The 18,252-nt window shown below is 38.8% G+C and overlaps 1 protein-coding gene across 2 annotated transcripts; it reads right to left on the reverse strand.

Moving 5' to 3' along the window:
- Positions 1-4,979: 4,979 nt before the first annotated feature.
- Positions 4,980-17,719, reverse strand: zgc:174863 (uncharacterized protein LOC100136852 homolog). Of its 2 annotated transcripts, XM_038713767.1 has the most exons (9): positions 17,573-17,719; positions 11,359-11,432; positions 10,933-11,265; positions 10,125-10,424; positions 9,017-9,136; positions 8,207-8,239; positions 7,400-7,444; positions 7,262-7,303; positions 4,980-7,137 (listed from the first exon to the last, which is right to left on the reverse strand). In XM_038713767.1, the coding sequence occupies exons 2-8, from the start codon at positions 11,420-11,422 to the stop codon at positions 7,263-7,265; spliced, it is 936 nt and encodes a 311-aa protein (XP_038569695.1). In that variant the 5' UTR covers positions 11,423-11,432; positions 17,573-17,719; the 3' UTR covers positions 4,980-7,137; position 7,262. The 2 variants fall into 2 exon arrangements, with proteins under 2 accessions (XP_038569695.1, XP_038569696.1); XM_038713768.1 differs by lacking the exon at positions 8,207-8,239.
- Between the last annotated feature and the right edge of the window lie 533 nt (positions 17,720-18,252).

Genomic DNA, 18,252 nt, shown 5'->3' on the forward strand with positions numbered 1-18,252 from the left:
TAGGTGAAACTAGCGGCGGGGGCTGCTTCGTTAAAAGTCACTTCCTGTTGCCAGCAGGTGGCGCTATGACTGTGGGTGAATGTCGGCATGTACATGTGTTCAGGGCGGGACTCTCATCCTACATGTACACTTTGGTCCAGATGTGAGCATGTACACTGAAGTTACGACAACTTCCTGTGTCATGGCGAAGAGTTGATCTTTGACGCCACGCCACGGACACGCCCATTGACAAAAACTTTCAAATAGCACAACTTTTCATCTTCAATGCCTTTAGAAGGCACAGCAGAAATTTGAGGTCGGTCGGACTACATCCCTAGGAGGAGTTTGTTAAAGTACGAAGTGTGTAAATCATCCAAAATTTGACGTAAAATTCAAAATGGCCGACTTTCTGTTGGGTTTAGGCTATGGCTCCAAGAGACTTTTTGTGCATCTGGACAAGATACACGTACCACAGAAAATTTGTGAACGTAGGTGAAACTAGCGGCGGGGGCTGCTTCGTTAAAAGTCACTTCCTGTTGCCAGCAGGTGGCGCTATGACTGTGGGTGAATGTCGGCATGTACATGTGTTCAGGGCGGGACTCTCATCCTACATGTACACTTTGGTCCAGATGTGAGCATATACACTGAAGTTACAATAACTTCCTGTGTCATGGCGAAGAGTTGATCTTTGACGCCACGCCACGGAGACGCCCATTGACACAGCAGAAATTTGAGGTCGGTCGGACTAAATCCCTAGGAGGAGTTCGTTAAAGTACAAAGTGTGTAAATCATCCAAAAATGGCCGTAAAATTCAAAATGGCCGACTTCCTGTTGACTTTAGGCTATGGGTTCTTGAGGCTTTTTTGTGCGTCTTGATATGATACATGTCCCCAGAAAATTTCGTACATGTAGGTTGAACATGAACGAGGGGCTAATCTTTTCCAATTTTCTAGGTGGTGCTAGCGAGTCATTTTGCCACGCCCATGTGCGAAACTTGTAGAATATTCACCAAAATTGCAAATTTTGGTGAGTTTTTGAGTATGTTTAGGCCATGTCATTTGAGCCTACTTTGCAGAAAAAAAGAAGACAAAAAAAAAATATATATATATATATATATATATATATATATATATATAATCTTAGCAAATTCAATAGGGACCTCGCACGGTCGTGCTCGGGCCCTAAATATAATCTTAGCAAATTCAATAGGGACCTTACACGGTCGTGCTTGGGCCCTAATAAATATATATAATCTTAGCAAATTCAACAGGGACCTCGCACGGTCGTGCTCGGGCCCTAAAAATAATCTTAGCAAATTCAATAGGGACCTCACACGGTCGTGCTCGGGCCCTAATCATACTCTTGATCTGCTCTCATACAGTGTTTAGATTTGTTTTTGTTTCAGTCTTTTTTGTTAGCAACAAGTGACTTGCTTAGCACAGTAGGCTGTGCCCTATGCATGTGTTATTTAAAAAAAAACACACTGATGTGTTCCTTAGGTAAAATCAAATAAAGAAACCACTAAAGTCTGTTATGATAAATTGCTATAGGTAACAAGTTAGTGTTGAGCTAATATTTCTAACAAATGTCTAATTTAAATGCACTCTCAGTTTAAAGTGTTAAAGTCATCGCAGGTTTCATCAAATACGTTAACGTCAGGGACAAACAATAACACTCAGAAATCTGCAAAGTATATCTATGGCCAAAATTGTAATTTAAGAGTTTATACGTTTTTAATTGAGTGCACGAATGAACTCACCTGTGACTCCGACACTTTTTCCTTCTGCTGCTACTGCTTCTTCTCTTGATTAAGACCGGATTGCAAACAACGTTTAGGTGCATAGCGCCATCTACTGTACAGGAGTGTGTAACACACACATTCGCAATTTCCATTTTCACACTTGAAACTACGTTTAAAACAATCTTTCTACCAGATTGCTGGAATAGCATTATAATAGCATTATCATTAGCATGACAGTCTTCATTCATCAGTTCAAAAACACCCAAGAACGAGGTAGAAACGAGGTAGGGAACAAGACGCGAGCTTTTATTTTAAAATGTAGAAACTAGCGGAAGGCACCAGGCTGGAGGGCATGAGACGAGAGGGCATGAGATGGGAGGCTCCAAGCTGCAGCCATACCAGAGATGATATGAGAAGGATTAAGGATTCCTATTAAGGAACTGTTTTGGTAAAAGGTCAAAGTTCACAGAAATTATAATTGTATGAATTTTCGCTGTTGGAGGGATTTTTAGAGTGCAATATCTCATAGCTCCTACAGTAAAACCTTATGATATCTGTACCAGTGATAGTAGAGGACACTAGTAAGGAGAAGCCATGACAATACTGAACTAACTGCTGAGGACTTACGCTGGTGAAAGGTCGAATTTCATATAAATTATGTTCACAAAATAACAAAGAAAAGGTACCTTTTGTATTTGCATCAATAACAAATAATAATAAATTATACTACTATTATCATTATTGTTATTAGTAATATTATTATATTTATATGTGTGAGTGTGAGCGTGAGTGGTCTATGTCTATGTGTGGCCTTGCGATGGACTGGCGACCTGTCCAGGGTGTACGCCTTTCATCCGATACCAGATGGGATTGGCTCCAGCCCCCCGCGACCCTGTATGCAGGATAAGCGGTTGACGATGAATGGATGGATGGATAATCAGAGCATCACAAAAAATGCGTATGTATCTTTCAGGACCTTCGGCTCACTCGCACCTCGTCCTTACCATAATAACACTGCTTCAGGCGCAACAGAAATCAGACGGCGGCTGACCTGACCACGGTTTTGCATTTGGCGGCTCGCGTTACCGCAGTACAAAACGCACCAAAACGGTCAATTCATTTAAACAGTGGTGCCTTGGACATCCTGTTGTGTACGCAAGCCCACTGCACTTCCCTGTCTTTTTAACACGTCAGTATTTATACACGTTACTGCTGACTGACACACCTCACACAACCACCAAACTGGAGAAAACATACGCCCCTTGCGTAACGTTGCACACCGTTTCGAGGAAACATGTAGTTCAATCCGGAAACCGTAGCAATGCGGTTCAAAATGTTTGAGATTGAACTTGCAACCGACGCTAATGTTTGGCTTCCATCTGTGCAGTAGGCCTACAGCGTTGTTGCTGTGAAGTTGGCCAATTATCATGCCAGGCCCTCAAGCCTACCTGAAGCGTTCACTCTCTTCGCTGATGCATTATGTAGAGCACACTTTAGACATAAGGTAGGCTAAGTTTGGGATACACTTTATATTTTCTTCAATTATGTAGTTAACTTTGTCTAGAAGGTTGGTCTCTTAATCGTTGGTACATTCAGAAATATACATAATAGGCTACATCTAATAGTGAACTTTTCGCAAACAGCCGCTGACTCTGCCCATAGATGGTAAGCTGGTCTTCGCCAAACAGACTTTTCTAATGTGGTCTTGAAAAAATCCCAAGCTTCTGACTGTGTTCGGTCAGAAGTGTTCTTGGCTGGACGTACAGATGTTGAACCTGCCATGGTCATACATGTGATGTCCAAATGTGAGCCTGGATGTAGGCTACTGACCTGAAGTGGATATTACCTGAACATCCATGCAATGATGAATGTTTGCTGGGAAAATAAGGACTGATGACAAACCTCATTTAACCCTAACAATAGCCAGGTCAAAACAAATTAAACTGCTTCTTGATTCTGTGGGCATACACAAACAGAAGCTAACTTTCTTTCAGATGCCATCTACATACTTAAATAGATCAACCCCTTAGAACCTCTAGCTGCTGCCTACTGCACTGCTGTTGGATTCATAGTACTCTTTTGGTTGCACCCTTGCACTCTGTCAGAAAGTGGGCTGCATTTCTCTCAATATGCAAGAGAGCTTCTCTGGCTCTTGTTTGTTTATAAAAAGCAGTCCAAACAGACTCCTTTTTTCATTTAACCACTCACAGCATGGGCTTATGAAACTTGCTCTGCAGTCTGACTCTAGATGCAGGCCCCAACAATAAAAACTGAACCTGGAATGTCTTTTTCTCATACACTTTTCTCCCACCCCCACAAATGATTTAAGATAAATTTATGTTAACAGATTTTTAAACATGATACTCTGTTGATTCTTGAACTCTCGTGCGGATGATTAATCTCTACTGTGTTTTATTGGTGGCACTAGATACGATGCTTAAATTGCTGGTGGTGTACACTTGAACTCATATTCAATAACTTTGAATGTAAATAAGGTCTGCAATAGAGTATACACACTAGCTACGTATAACTAATGTCCTAAACAGTCCTGCAATAAATCCTGCCTTCATGAAGGATATAATGTTCAGTTCTTGTTGAAATAGTTTTACAGAGGTGTTGATTCAATTATGATCATTTTAGAGCTGTAGGTTGTGGTGCTGTATTGGACTGTATTGTATTTTACCTAGAGGGGTTTCTGTTCTGTCAACAGTAAATTGACAGTTAAGCAAATTTTTAAAAGCTACCCTACTAGAAATGGGGTTTCAGTTTTCAACATGTTGTAATGTTATTTATCCAATAGATGGCAGGGTTGGGATATATTTAATGTTTGCAAGATCAGGATTTTGCAATATTCCTCTTAAATCTGGGACAACATGATCCGATATCATAATTATGTATTTTATGTACTGATATAAAAAGCAAACAAGTTCAGCCTCATACAGAATAGCAGAAATTGTGATACGACACTTCATCCAGATTCAATGGCTTTTTTAAAAAAGGTTTGAAAGTATCACAGATAACCATTGCTCACCATTAATCAGTAACAAAGCATCTGTTACTGTATCTGGATATGTCTGTGTCGAACAACAAGAATCCTGAAGCTTTTTAATGGGTTTGTGGATGAAAAGAAGAATAATTGATAACAGTCAATTTGATCATGTCTAGATATTTGCACTATCAATATCCCTTAACAAGAACTCAAATGAGTGAAATATAAGTGTGCTGCAAATACAATAATAACAAGTTATAATTCACATGGTTCTGTTTTAAAATTCAAACTGCTTTATTGAATTTTAAAAATCACATATCACAGTATTTAAGTTCAAAGCAATTAAAATGTCTCAACTTTGTGACATCCAGTGACAGGTTTAATTTAGACCTGATATATGAACTCAGTCAACAACATAAATTCACACACAGAATTACAATTTTCACAGATTTATAAACAGCATCTACAAAAGTGTGTTCACACGCATAACTTTTATTTAGTTTGTGGTTATTATATTCCCAGAATACATTTTAAAATTAAATTTTAACAGCCTTTATATTGAGGTTGTTTCTCTTTATCCAAAAAGTAAGTGATTAACCCAGTAACCAAGATTAATCATATACTTTATCAGCTGATAAGGTTGTTTTTGTTCCAACACTCCTACCTGCATGGGTGGTATCAGGACAAAGCTTTTAAGTACAGAGGAGTACAGGATATTTTGTTAAAAAGGAACTTACAAAGTGTCTCTCAGAAAAAAAAGAAAAAAAAAAGATCCCTGAAGCCTGAAAATATGGGCATCCATTTCTCTGAAAGCTGGTATCAGATGAGCATGAAACAAAAAAACCTGTCTGAGATGGTGAAGATATAAGTGTTGCTTTGGCAATGAAGATGCATACTGGTGCCAACAGTTACATAAACACAGTCTGTCACGGTACGCAGAGGAACACAAACATTTGTATCTGATTTTTACCACATACTATTTTGCAATAGCAAGCAAGTGACACGGGAAAATCATGTGTGACATGGAAGTGCAACCAGCATCTATCTAGTGAACTTTCTTGGTGGTTATAAAAAGGATATGAAATTTGTGGGGGTGGCATGTTTTCAGGACAGTGGGGTGGGGGTGGTAATGTGCTATTATATATTATATCACTAGATTATTATTACGCGTGCATTTATGATCATTCATTATGGATTAATATGCTGATTATTTTCTCTATTAAATCAAAAATATTGAGAAATCACAATTACCCCGAGCCCAAAGTAAGCCCTTTCACATAGCTTGTTTTGCCCAAAAGTTCTAATATTCTAAAATATTCAAAAATAAATTTAAATTTAAAAGTAACTAAAGCTGTCAGATAAATGTAGCCAAGTAAAAAGCACAATATTTACCTCTAAAATGTAGTGGAGTAGAAGTATAAAATACCTCAACTAACAAGTACAGTACTTGAGTAAATGTACTTAGTTACATTCCACCACTGCAGACAGATTCTAACGCATCTCATCTCATATCATTTTAGTGACCAATGTGTTTATTGTGTTTATTTTGAGTCAATCCTACCTGGTGCTACAAATACTTACTAGCACAACAAATGCCTAATCATCTGACTGAAAACAGATAAACTTTTTACTCCTGTCTGAGTATTGTTTGCTAAAAGGGAATATTTGAAGCTCTTTCATTATTATTTTTATTGTTATGATGATTAAACTACAGTAACACAGTTCCACAGACAGGTTAGGACTGTCAAAAAGGACTGAGATAGACTAGTGCATTGCTGCTTTTAGTCTTTTCATGGGATTTGTTGACAGTAAGAAAAACAATGTCAAATGCTGTTTTTTTAACACCTTCACAAAGCTTACATCGGAGCAAATAGCTACATTTCCCTGGTATACACACATGGAGACAGTCAGACAAACACACTGTACATACAAAACTCCCTGTCCATATCCCAACAATAGGATTTTACATTTTCCTTATAATGCTGACATAATATGAAAAAAGGAAGTGATAAGGAAGGCCACTTATGCCAAGCTGCCTAGGCTAACAGTTACTGTGTGGACTAAATAAAGACACAATTGGGTTTTTGATAATGTTACATACTGCTTCCAATGTGGTTGTCAGAGCCTTAAGGTCACCGGAACCTGAATACGACTCCCTGGCTTTTAGCTGTCACTGATTCAAAATCAGTCAATATCTTCAATCTTTTAGATTTACACTTGATTTAAGGGTGTTTACTTAGTAAGCTTAGGTGAATGAAGCGTTCACACTTCCTCTGATAGACCACAGTAAATCAAGTTATTCCTGGTTATATACACCGCTGTATGCAGAAGGAAAAGTGCAGTTAAAGAGCGGAATTTAGCAAACGAGGAAGTGTTGATTTCAGAAGTTTCTGGTAAGTTGGCACATACACGTGACACACAGTATCTCCTACAGAGAGAGAGTGAGAGAGCTTTTAGATAGCTGACATTGTCATGTAGACCGCCAATATGCACATAATGAAATGGAGGTGAAAGTGATCTCCTCAATTGTTTGCTTGGAGTATTATAATTACCTCAGGCCAGCCTGTCTTGGTACTTTGTCTCCTGATCACTTCCTGGAAAAAAAAAATTTAATATCAAAGTCTTAATTAGATCTTTTAGAGTGCATTTGACACAACTTAACAAGTACAACTACTGTAATTTTGACATACCTTCCTCAACATCTAACTCGTGTGTACAGACCTCTTGATGGCCACCTGGAACAAATAAAAGATTTTACTGTGGGTTACAATTGGTGGGCGTAAAACCATAGTCACCATATTCAAGACACGCAAGGATAAGCAGATCCCCAGAGGTGTCCAAAACACAAGTCAAAAACTAGTGATAAGTACCTGAGCCCAGTTTTCCCACAAGCCATGCAAAAAACCATCAATGTCCAGTGTAGTACATTTCACTTTATGAAAAAGACTACATCTTTAAAGTCTGAGGAAACCCAGTGAGCAGATTAAATGTTTTGGTACCCAGTTAGTGCAGGGACAGTAAAGTATTTTGGTCAGTGATCAACATGTGCTCCAACTGAATTCATGAACAAGGTTCATAACAGGGCAGGAGTACATGCTCGAACAGGCTTGGAATGAGACCATAAATTGTGGTGAGTGACTTTTGTTTCATCTTGTCTCAAAATATGTAGTCTCTGAGATCACAGACTGATAAGTTAACTACTATTTTCATCGGTAAAAAAAAAAGGAAAAATAAAACAAAATAAAATAAATGAAACAAAGCGAAAGTGTTAAAGAAGGACTTTACCCAGCTAAATTAAAATACATATTCAAACACCACTCATTAAGCAAGTCTGTAGCAGATATTTAGTTTTGCAGGAAGCTAAAACTTCCTGACAGACAGAAAAGACAATGGACAGAACCTTTATTTAAACCAAAGAGACACCGAATGTTAGCCCATCATGCTGAATTAGAAAAGCACAAAGACAGCAGCAATAGTATGTCCAAATCTGGACGTACTCATAAGGGGTGCTGCAGAGGGCCTCCGGGCTTCTGTAAAGAAAATGATAAATGAATGAAAACAACATTTTTTGAGTCCACACTCAGATATCTACTGCTTACTTCACCAATCTTTGTCAGACATATTGTAGACTACTGTCTAACAATGGAAAGTGCTTTCACTCCTCTGTTTTAGACTAATGGAAACTGCTTAGTCCATCCTAACAGTAAAAAAGCTTGTACTTTCCCATCATGAATAGCATGGCCACTTGCCAGGTTTGCTATCTGCCTTCATCCATTGTATGTTAATTACCTTTTAGCTCGTTATTGTTCACAGAAAGCCAATGATGAAATCCCACACAACAAATGAGAACTGCCAGTCTCGAAATCTCACATTTGGAAATTCATTTCACGATAAACTTTTATTGTAAGTCATAGTAATCAGTAAGACTGCAAGTCACTACTGACGACTGTTTACCACAGGTTAAAGGATAGGTTCAAAATGTTTCAAGTCTGTCTAAAATCATATATGGGCACCTGTGCCATTAAAGACTGTGACTACATCCCTTCCAAACAAAAAAAGAGTTCAGCGCTGCTGCCCAAAAGCTTGGATGTTTGTTAAGCAAATGATATGTTATCATGTGATGGCTGCGTAGGTGTAGTTTAAAAGTGGTGAAGGTGATGAAGTCTTGTTCTTTTCTAAGAAGCAGGAAGTACTACATCAAACTTGCAAAACCTGTTCATCTTTCTTGCAACTTTTTTGTGTTAATACTCAATGCTTATTTGTTCATATTGACCAAAAGCCAGATGAGGGCTTGTGTGGGTACTCACGTTGAGATCGCCTTCTGTACAACAGCAGTGCCATCAGCAATCCTGTGATCAGTGATCCAATGACCACCAGAGGAGCAACTATTTTGGAGGCTGTAGGAAACCCTTCTGACTTTTCCGGATCTGAAAAAAATCAAATTGAATAATACAGATTTAATGTTCTAATACTTCAAGTTGTGACCAAAAAGAGTGAAAGTTCCCCCTCTAACACACCAGTTTTTTTGGTAAAGAATAAATGGTACTCATCCTCCCTTGCCATTTTTTGCAACCTACTTTCACTTTGTCAGGACATCAGCCCTGAGTTAATAAACTAGCCTTGAGGACCAAGCAGAATGTAAACAAGAAACAAAATGGCAGGCGGCACTGGTGTTTCAACAGTGTCACAGATGGTTCAACTAAACATACCGATCACCTGATAATAAATTACCTTTTGTGGAAAACATAGATAACAGCTCAGCTAGTCTGGCGTGATTGCGAAGTTTCCATGTGAACCAGTTGATGAGTTTTTCTATCAATGAGAATAAATTGTGTAGTTCTACAGAAGCGTTACCTGGTCTTATCAGGTAAGAGATACTGGGTCAGATTTAGAGATATGTCGCAGCCTGGCTGTTCAGTTAGCTGTGTAACAAAACAACTACAACACACACGGTGGTAGTCATAGATAAAACATACATACTTTAGCTACAGTATGTGGGGGAACAAATTGATGGCAGTGTACAAAACCTCAAATTTTTCTGCAATGTCTTCATAACAAGTTCCTGTTCTTTTGTGATTCAGTGTTAACACAATGTTTTCTTTTTTTCATACCCTACAAGCTCCTTAAGACTTTTGTTTTCACCCTTTGGTTTCTGTCGTGAAAATCCAGCCCTTTACAATTTCTCACTACCCAACAAGAAACATGCACTACAGTTGGCTGTAGTGCATGTGGTTCAAGTTCCTCTTTGGTGAGCATTCCCTAACAAAGCTGTGCTTATGTAACTGTAGTAACATCCGTGTTGCTTCAAATTTCAGGCAAAGGATGACTTAACTTTAATGGAAATGACTGTATGACATTTCATTCAAGCAGGATTAAGCCATAAGGCCTAACAAAAGGTTGTACAACAACATATACCTGGTGGCAGTTCATATGTGGCCTCAAACTCTTTGCCTCCACTGGCGTTGAACACTACGCAGGTGTACTTGGAGAAAATCGACCCTCGCAGCAAACTCAGCTTGCTCGAGAGGTGAAACAGACCGTTTTCTGTCAGGTTCGCCTCCATTTTAGAGCTCACTGTCCACTCTTTGTTGTCCACATCAAACCACCGAAGTTGACCTTTTGGGTAGCCACCACCAGACTCACATGTCAGGGCACCGTCTGTATTGAAAGTCATTTTCACAGGCGTGGATTGTATAGTAGGTATGCTGTATTTGGCTGCAAAGAGAAAATAGAAAACAAACGTGAACACTACCCCATGACAATCAATCAAATGACAGCAATAAAGTACGACACAATGATTTGCTGACCATGATATTTGACAAGTACTATGAAGGATAATATGTGGCTAGCAAGACAAAAAAATTAAGAAACTTGCTACCACCACAAGTATTTGTGGATGTGATTACAGAATGAATGTCAGAATGAAACAGAAAGTAAGTATAGAAACACAGAGAGACAGCTGATACCGCTTTGGGAAAATACCAATCTGAGAAGCCAAGAAAGTCCCCCGATCTCTAAACAATCTTCATTCCATCATGCTACAGTTAAATCTTTCAGCAAGTCCATTTTTTTTGTGTAACTAGAATGTATAAATGTTCTCGGACACAACTTTACTCATCATGTAGTTATGAAACGAGTTTGTAGGGATTGTGTTTGTGTGTGTTCAGGGTCGTCTGTCTGTGGCAAAATGTTTCAGTGGTCGACCATGGCTGAAGGCTCTCACCTGTGACTCTAAGTGTGGTTTCACTGGAGTCATCACCACTGTCTGTTATGACCTCACATTTATAATCTCCCTCGTGGTCCACAGCAGTGTTGGTGATGAGCAGAGACACGTTCATGTTGCTCTCGTTCCAAGATGGTTCAGCAAACGAGTAACCTGGCTCTGGCGTAGTTTTCCCGTTGTGTAAAAGCAGCACTGTCTTGTCACCTTTCTTCCAAATGACCACCCGGACTTTTGCTTCGGTTACTTCTTTCCCGGTCAGAATAACACACTCCAGCAGGGACTGCTGTCCAAACTGTCCCTTGCTTTCAGGCTTGCATTTTACATTTATGAAACCTGTAGAAGAAAATATGTTTTTTTAATGGATGAGAAGATACACCAGGAGCAAGCAGCATCTCATGCTTCCTCTCAGATTATGGTAAAACTTACCTGCATTTCCTGAACTGATAATGATGACAGTCAAAATAAAGAAGAGGATACCAATGGAGGCCATGTTAATTTACCTGAAATGATAGTTAAAAGAAAAAATTCTTCATGTGGGAATTAAATACACATATTTTAACTCATGGGGGATCTATTTCTATGAATCAAACCGCAGGGTGCAATGTTCAGTCAAGTGAGCTTTTGGTATATTTGTGGCCAGAGGTGTACAGCACCACCTGGGGCTTTATTATCATGCATTAGAGGTCAGTGTGTTATTAACCATTAACACCTTTGCTGCAATAAACAAAATAAAAGTTATATTAAATATGTCATCTGGTGTTTTGCAGGTTGTATATTTTTATACATACATTTCCTAAATAATTCTTGTGTTTTTTTCATTGTATAAACTGGCAACTACCTGTTTTATAACAAACTCTCTAGGCACACCACCACAAAATCTTACCACCAAAATTGTATTATAACAGACATATTTCTGCTCTATGTCATGAGACAGCAAGATGTCCACCTTAATGGCCATTAAGAATGTGGTGCTTATGCCTGACTCATTTCAAAGAAGACTTGGACATGTTTTGTAACTGTTGTGCTGGCTGCACAAGATTACTTAAGTTACCAGTGGATCTGATGTATATCTTGGTGGCTTTGCAATATCACTCAAATCAGGGACTGTAGATGGAACCCTTAACTGCTGCCCTCAGATAACTGTATGTGTGGAATCATCAGAGGCCTTCATCTGTTGTGGATGACAGATGCTGTAAAGAACTAATTTTTTTTTGTCCTGTAACTAACTGATTTTTTATATGCAATTACAAAAGCCTACTTAGTGAAGTAAATATGTATAAAAGGGGTTTATGTGACTTGAGGAAGGTTTGTTTGCCTCCAACAATGAAAGCGATGACAATATAGCAACAGATGTCCTGTGAGTCACGCACATGTTGATCTGGTTTGAGCAGGCAAGCAGCAGACTTTAGCCAAAAGTGATCAATCTTGGCAGCAAAATGTAAGTGTGCCCCCTGCTGTGGCAAGTCAGCAAAACATGAAACTGACACAGGGGGAAAATGCCACATATACTGGCGCAAAACTGTTTCCTGCAGTGTGTTATAGTGTAGGCCAGCCACCTCACATGGAACAAAGACCCCCTCCACTGACATCATCCAAAACAAGGATATCAAACATTAACCTTCAGGGGGAAAGAGTAGTGGAAATATTTCACACAGCGTGGTTATTATTATCATTAACTACACTGATTACAACTCAACAAGTTGCAGACCACTTTGGCTAAACCATTTCCTGGGGCAAACACTGCATTGTATGCCTGCACAAAAATAGAGCGAGAGTATAAGCTTTACAAGGAAATAATGTTGTTTTCACATGTCAAAGGTTTAACTTGTTATTTAGCTGAGTGTTTGAAAGCACTCATTTTCATTGGACCATGACCAATGACACCAATTAGTGAACGAACTATTTTAATTTGAACATTTGTAGCTCATCATCTAGCATCAACATGACTTGGTCTGTTCTAAACTGAAGGTGAAATAATTTCTTTCAAAACACAGAAAGCTTTTAGAGTAACTGCAAAGTAGACCTTGCATGGAGATGATCCCAATTCTCAAATTGATACTTAAATAATTTAAAAGTTAATTTGAATTTACTTTGAACAAAATGGTTCTTGTTGTGTCACCATGGACTGATTTTCTTTCACGTACAGCCGTCAGTGGCTTAGCTTGTGCTGACCGCCGAACGCTTGTGATATCTTTTTGTTTCCTTATTCCCTCAAGCAATTGGAAATAATCTCATAATCTGATCTCTATAACTAGGTCTCTCTTCTCACTTCTGTTCTTTTTGTAACTTGACTTCAGTTGCCTAACATGGGTGAAAACCATGTAGACTTTTCATGCATGTATGCTTTTGTTTGTTTGTTTGTTTGTTTGCAGTTCTCAAAGATATCACAGTTGTTATTCAATGTTCCATTTTATTTTTGTATTAAATGTCTTAAAGATTATTAGAGCTGCAAAGGATTATAGATTAGTTGTTAACTATTAAATCAACTATTTTGACAATCGTTTCATCGATTCAAAATTATCTGATTCCAGCTTCTTAAATGTGAATATTTTCTGGTTTCTTAACTCCTCTATGACAGTTAACTGAATATATTTGGGTTGTGGACAAAACAAGACATTGGAGGATGCCATCTTGGGCTATGGGAAACACTGACTGGTGATTTTTACATTTTACATCAATTAATCAGGAAAATAATAATAATCGACAGATTCAAAATAATCAATAGTTTCAGATTATGCTCTGTAAAATCCTAGCAGGCTAAAGTAAGACACTAACGTTAAAAATAAGTACTGTAGTGTGTGCACATTAAAACAGCTTTCTATTAGTCTAAAAACAAATATGTTTATCTTATCCATCTGTATTCTGCTGTATTGTGAAAGGTGTGAAACAATGATCTCAGACACAGTTTTTACCAAGAGACATCCTTTCTCCAGTGACTGCAGCTGAGCCGGACATTAAAAGGAAGTAGGGTCTCCAGAGAATTCAATGTTCTGTGTGTGTGTGTGTGTGTGTGTGTGTGTGTGTGTGTGTGTGTGTGTGTGTGTGTGTTCATTTTGTGTTTATTTTAATAGGAATAAATGCATTAGCATTAGGTAGTCAATAATAAACATGTTCCACATAGCTTTTTACAGCCTAAGCTCATTTGTAACGATTGTCCCTTGAGGGGCTTCTTTTAAAAAAAACACAACATACAAAAATAGAAATACAAAATCAGAAAAGATAAGCCAGATCTTAAGTTAAGATATACGATTAGCCATTACTACTTGACTGATCACCTTTGCACATCTGTTTCACCTTGGATTTGAAATGATTCTGTTCACTGTCACTGGTCATATATTACCTTAAGAAGGTTGGCGATTATAGGTGCTAACTGAGACCATGAAGCTGCACAATAACTAATGCAAAAGAATAACATAGAATGGTAAACAGTCTCTAATGAGTCTAAACATATGTAAGTTCTTCAATTTTGTAAATGGCAGAAACCTGTTTGACCGGCTAAGTGTTTTTGTTTTCTTAATACTTGGAATGTCACTTTATCCCACGCATTTGACAAGGAGTCATACTGAAAGAGAAAGTCTACTAAAGTCAACTTTTCATACCATTTGAAATTACCTGTGATGACCCATATGCTCTCTCAGCTGCTTCTCTGTAGTTTGTAATTTCTTTCCAGAAAGACTTCGAGTCATTGATTGTAAGTCAAGAGGAGGTTCACCTCAGCTTGCGTTTAAAAGCTGAACTGCTCGTTCTGTCTCTCTGTTCCTGCAATGAAACCTTAGCTTGTCTGTGTTTTACCTATTTGTGTCTGCATGCATCCCTGGTTACACTGTTGTATCTGTGCAATCACTGTACTACTGTTGGTATTATTGTCACACTCCACTGCCTTCTTGTAAATTGTTGCTCTCACTTTAGTTTATTTATTTGGATGTGTTATCTCCCACTAGGGCTGCAACTAATGATTATTTTTATTGTTGATTAATTTGTTGATTATTTTCTTGATGAACTGATTAGTTGTTTGGTCAATAACATATGAGAAGCATACATCACAGTCCCAACTGTGCCCTGTTACGTCATGAATTGGTATCATTAAGGACAAAGCTTTCCCTAGAGATTTGAAAAGGTCATTTACCACGCCAACACAGAAGGGCACGGACAGCACCCCATGTGATTGTGGGCGATATTTGGATTTCCTTAAAATTACTAAACTGCACACATATGAAGTTCATTTACAACCTACATTCTGGACAATCGGTCACAAAGGGAAAGAAGACAAGCAACAATACAAGCATATTTTGAACACAAGTGCTGTCCCAGTCCGATAATTTATCCACTGCAGCTGTGTAGTGGCGGAGGCATGTCTAAATCTCTTGGCAAAGGCGACCAAAACATCTGCACTCCCACACTACCACGCCAGGATGCAACCCAAAGAAATCTATACAGTACATAAACAGCACATCCTGATTAACCACCAACTGAGACTACAGGTCAGTCCAACCCTGGAGCTATGGATACAAGCTGTCATGTGGGACAGGCCGCAGAACCTGATTGGAAGTGGTTATAACTCCAGTAATATTGTTTTAAACTCAGTGGTCACACGGGATTTGTTCTTTCATATTTCAGTTCTCCATAAAACAACACGGATAACAGAACCCTGGTGGCCTGGCCCTACTGTCCACTTCCTGTCTGAACATTCCAATGGCCCTTTTTCCACTGCAGCTCTTACTGCTTAGTGCCTATGATGTAGGGGAAAGTTGACAATTGATACTATCGCTCCAGCACTACTGGCATTTGACACTTTAAAAATCCACTAACCATATATTGATTGTAGTAAAATAAATTTTTTAAGATCATTATAAATGGAGAGACAGGAGTATGACATACAAGGATACCTCCAACATTTCTAATAAAGCTCCCTTGCATATTTGTATTTTAGAAGAATAGTAACCAAGATATGTACCTGGTCAAATCAATTCTGCCACTGGTCCATTCAATTTCTTGTTACTTATCAGCGAAAATACATGACCAATTCATCTGTGATGAGATAATATCACTTGCTATATTGACCACGGCTGGCATGTTGGCGGGCACAAGTTGTTAACACCGGTCACTTTTTGGACCCCAGAATGTGAAAGGGGAGGTGAGAGAAAGGGTCAGGGCCTTCAGAAACCTTGACATCAAATAAAGACAGTCTCATTACTTTTTTCAGCCATTCACACTGTGTGTACAAGAAAGCAACCCATCTTCCTGCTAAGGAAATGTGAGCATTTTAAGTCAGAAAAAGAGGTTTAAACAGCTGTTTAAACACGTCAGCAAGTGAATCAGTCCTCGCTTTCAACATTATATCATTGTGTAACTTCTGCCAAAACTCTTCAACCACACAGACAGATAAAAACACACTCATCATCACTCAGGAGCCTATCCACCCCTTGCATATGTCATTTAAACTCCTTCAGTCAGGATGTGTACTAGCTAGTTGAATTGCCTTCGTCTGAAGTCAGAGTGTTTTGCACTTTATGCAAAATTTGCACTTTGCTACAGTACTTGTGCACTTTATTTGCTCTTTTATTATGCTGCCTTCCATGTCAGTAATGTTGCAGTTTGCTTGCATCATGGTGTGTCTGCAAGCCTTCTCTACGCACATCTATGCAAAATATTATATCAGCATTCCACTAGTACTGGTTATTATTTCAGATCACCCAGACTTTCACTTTCATTTGATTGTTATGACCTTTTCATAACGTGTGGCCATAGCAATAAACGCAGCTGCTTGATGGCATGCTTTCTCTTCCCTTACGCTTTCTCTTTTTTCTTTACTCATTGAAAATTTCTTTCTTTTTTCTGTTTCGTTGTTGAGTGTTAGAAAGTATGTGCTCGGGTTGAATCAACAGGTTTGGCGCATGTCTACAAGCGCATGCTCAGATCAACCAACAAAACTAACAGCAATTTGACAGATTACACCTATCAATTACGTTTAACGCTGCTGCGGTGTATATGGAAATATCGCATGTATATCAATGCGACGTTTAGTCTTTATTGCGCTATGTTTTGAGGTGGTGATTGCGCAATGGACAAGACACATGCGAGAGACCCGGGTTCAATCCCCCACTGTGACTACCATTCTACCATTGTGTCCCTGAGCAATAGTTGCTCAGAGGGCCTCTGAAATGTATAGTAAGTCGCTTTGGATAAAAGCGTCCGCTAAATGAATATATGCAAAAGGGGAAGCGCTGTCATAACGCCACCACTTTAAAATTTCCTTAAGGGTTTCAAGTGCCCAAACTATTTAGTCGTGTGGTACAGGATACATATGGATCACTTATAGTTGAGCACAAACTGCGAGCGAAAACTCCACTGAAGCCGCCGAGTGGATATGCTAATGCTGTATGCTGACTGTAGCGCCTGACCAATACAATGATACAGGAAGTAGCTAGGCAACTGCATTTCAGAGATCTAAAAAGGTAACATAATAATACAGAAAAGTTAAAGTATACAATGATATGTAGGTTAACTTAACGTGAAAATATGTATGTTACACATCTGTTCCCTCTCCACTAAACTGTAAGCTACACACCGTGTATGACAACACGCCGAGCTTTAAGGCATGTCACACAGACTGTAACGATCATACCATGTTAAAACTCACCTGACACGCTCCTCTACATGGACACCACGACGTCTCCCACTGAAGACGTGTTGAACCTATAACTGAACAGCCGACACTGTAGTCTTGTTAATCCGGCTTCTTCTTTCTTTCACTTTCATTATGATGTCGACACGTTTGGTTGGATGGATCTGTGCCAGAGAGAATAGCATGGAGGCACAGCTCTCTATAAACCAAACAAGTGACAAAAGAAACTTACTGCAACTCATTCGAAAGGTAATGAATGAGAAAGGTATTTGGAAAAAACACTGCCCAATATAGTTCGCTACAGTATTTGCATCAAACTGTAAAAACAAACATTACACGACATACGTTGTAGGTATTATCCAACTCTGTTAACTAGGTTCTTGCCACTTTCCCTGTTCTATTTTTTTTCTGTTTTCTCTCATATATATATATATATATATATTTGTTTGTTTGTTTTGCATACATGCATTTGAGTGGCTCCCCTCAGGATGTCAGCTGCGCTGTCCAGGCTGCAGAACTCAGGGCAACCTTTGTACCCAAGGCTGTTAAGCTCCCAAACTCCTAACCATCCCTGAACTCCTTAACAAGCACACACACACTCACTTAGAGCTGCATTATGCTTTCAATTTATAAACACTACAATCCTCCTATACAGTACGTGAATTACTAACAGGGCTTGACATTAACACCTGCCA

This window comes from Micropterus salmoides, unplaced genomic scaffold, assembly GCF_014851395.1.
Source record: "Micropterus salmoides isolate LMB-PRFRI ecotype aquatic unplaced genomic scaffold, ASM1485139v1 Ms_hic_scaffold_12, whole genome shotgun sequence".
Lineage (NCBI taxonomy): Eukaryota > Metazoa > Chordata > Actinopteri > Centrarchiformes > Centrarchidae > Micropterus > Micropterus salmoides.

What these genes read in the sequence shown, in the direction of transcription:
- zgc:174863 (XM_038713767.1), bottom strand. Translation starts at nt 11,422, where the DNA reads ATGGCCTCCATTGGTATCCTCTTCTTTATTTTGACTGTCATCATTATC. An exon ending in TATCAGTTCAGGAAATGCAG is followed by an intron (nt 11,266 to 11,358) that starts GTAAGTTTTACC and finishes TTTCTTCTACAG; the next exon opens with GTTTCATAAATGTAAAATGC. An exon ending in CACATATGAACTGCCACCAG is followed by an intron (nt 9,137 to 10,124) that starts GTATATGTTGTT and finishes GATTTTTTTCAG; the next exon opens with ATCCGGAAAAGTCAGAAGGG.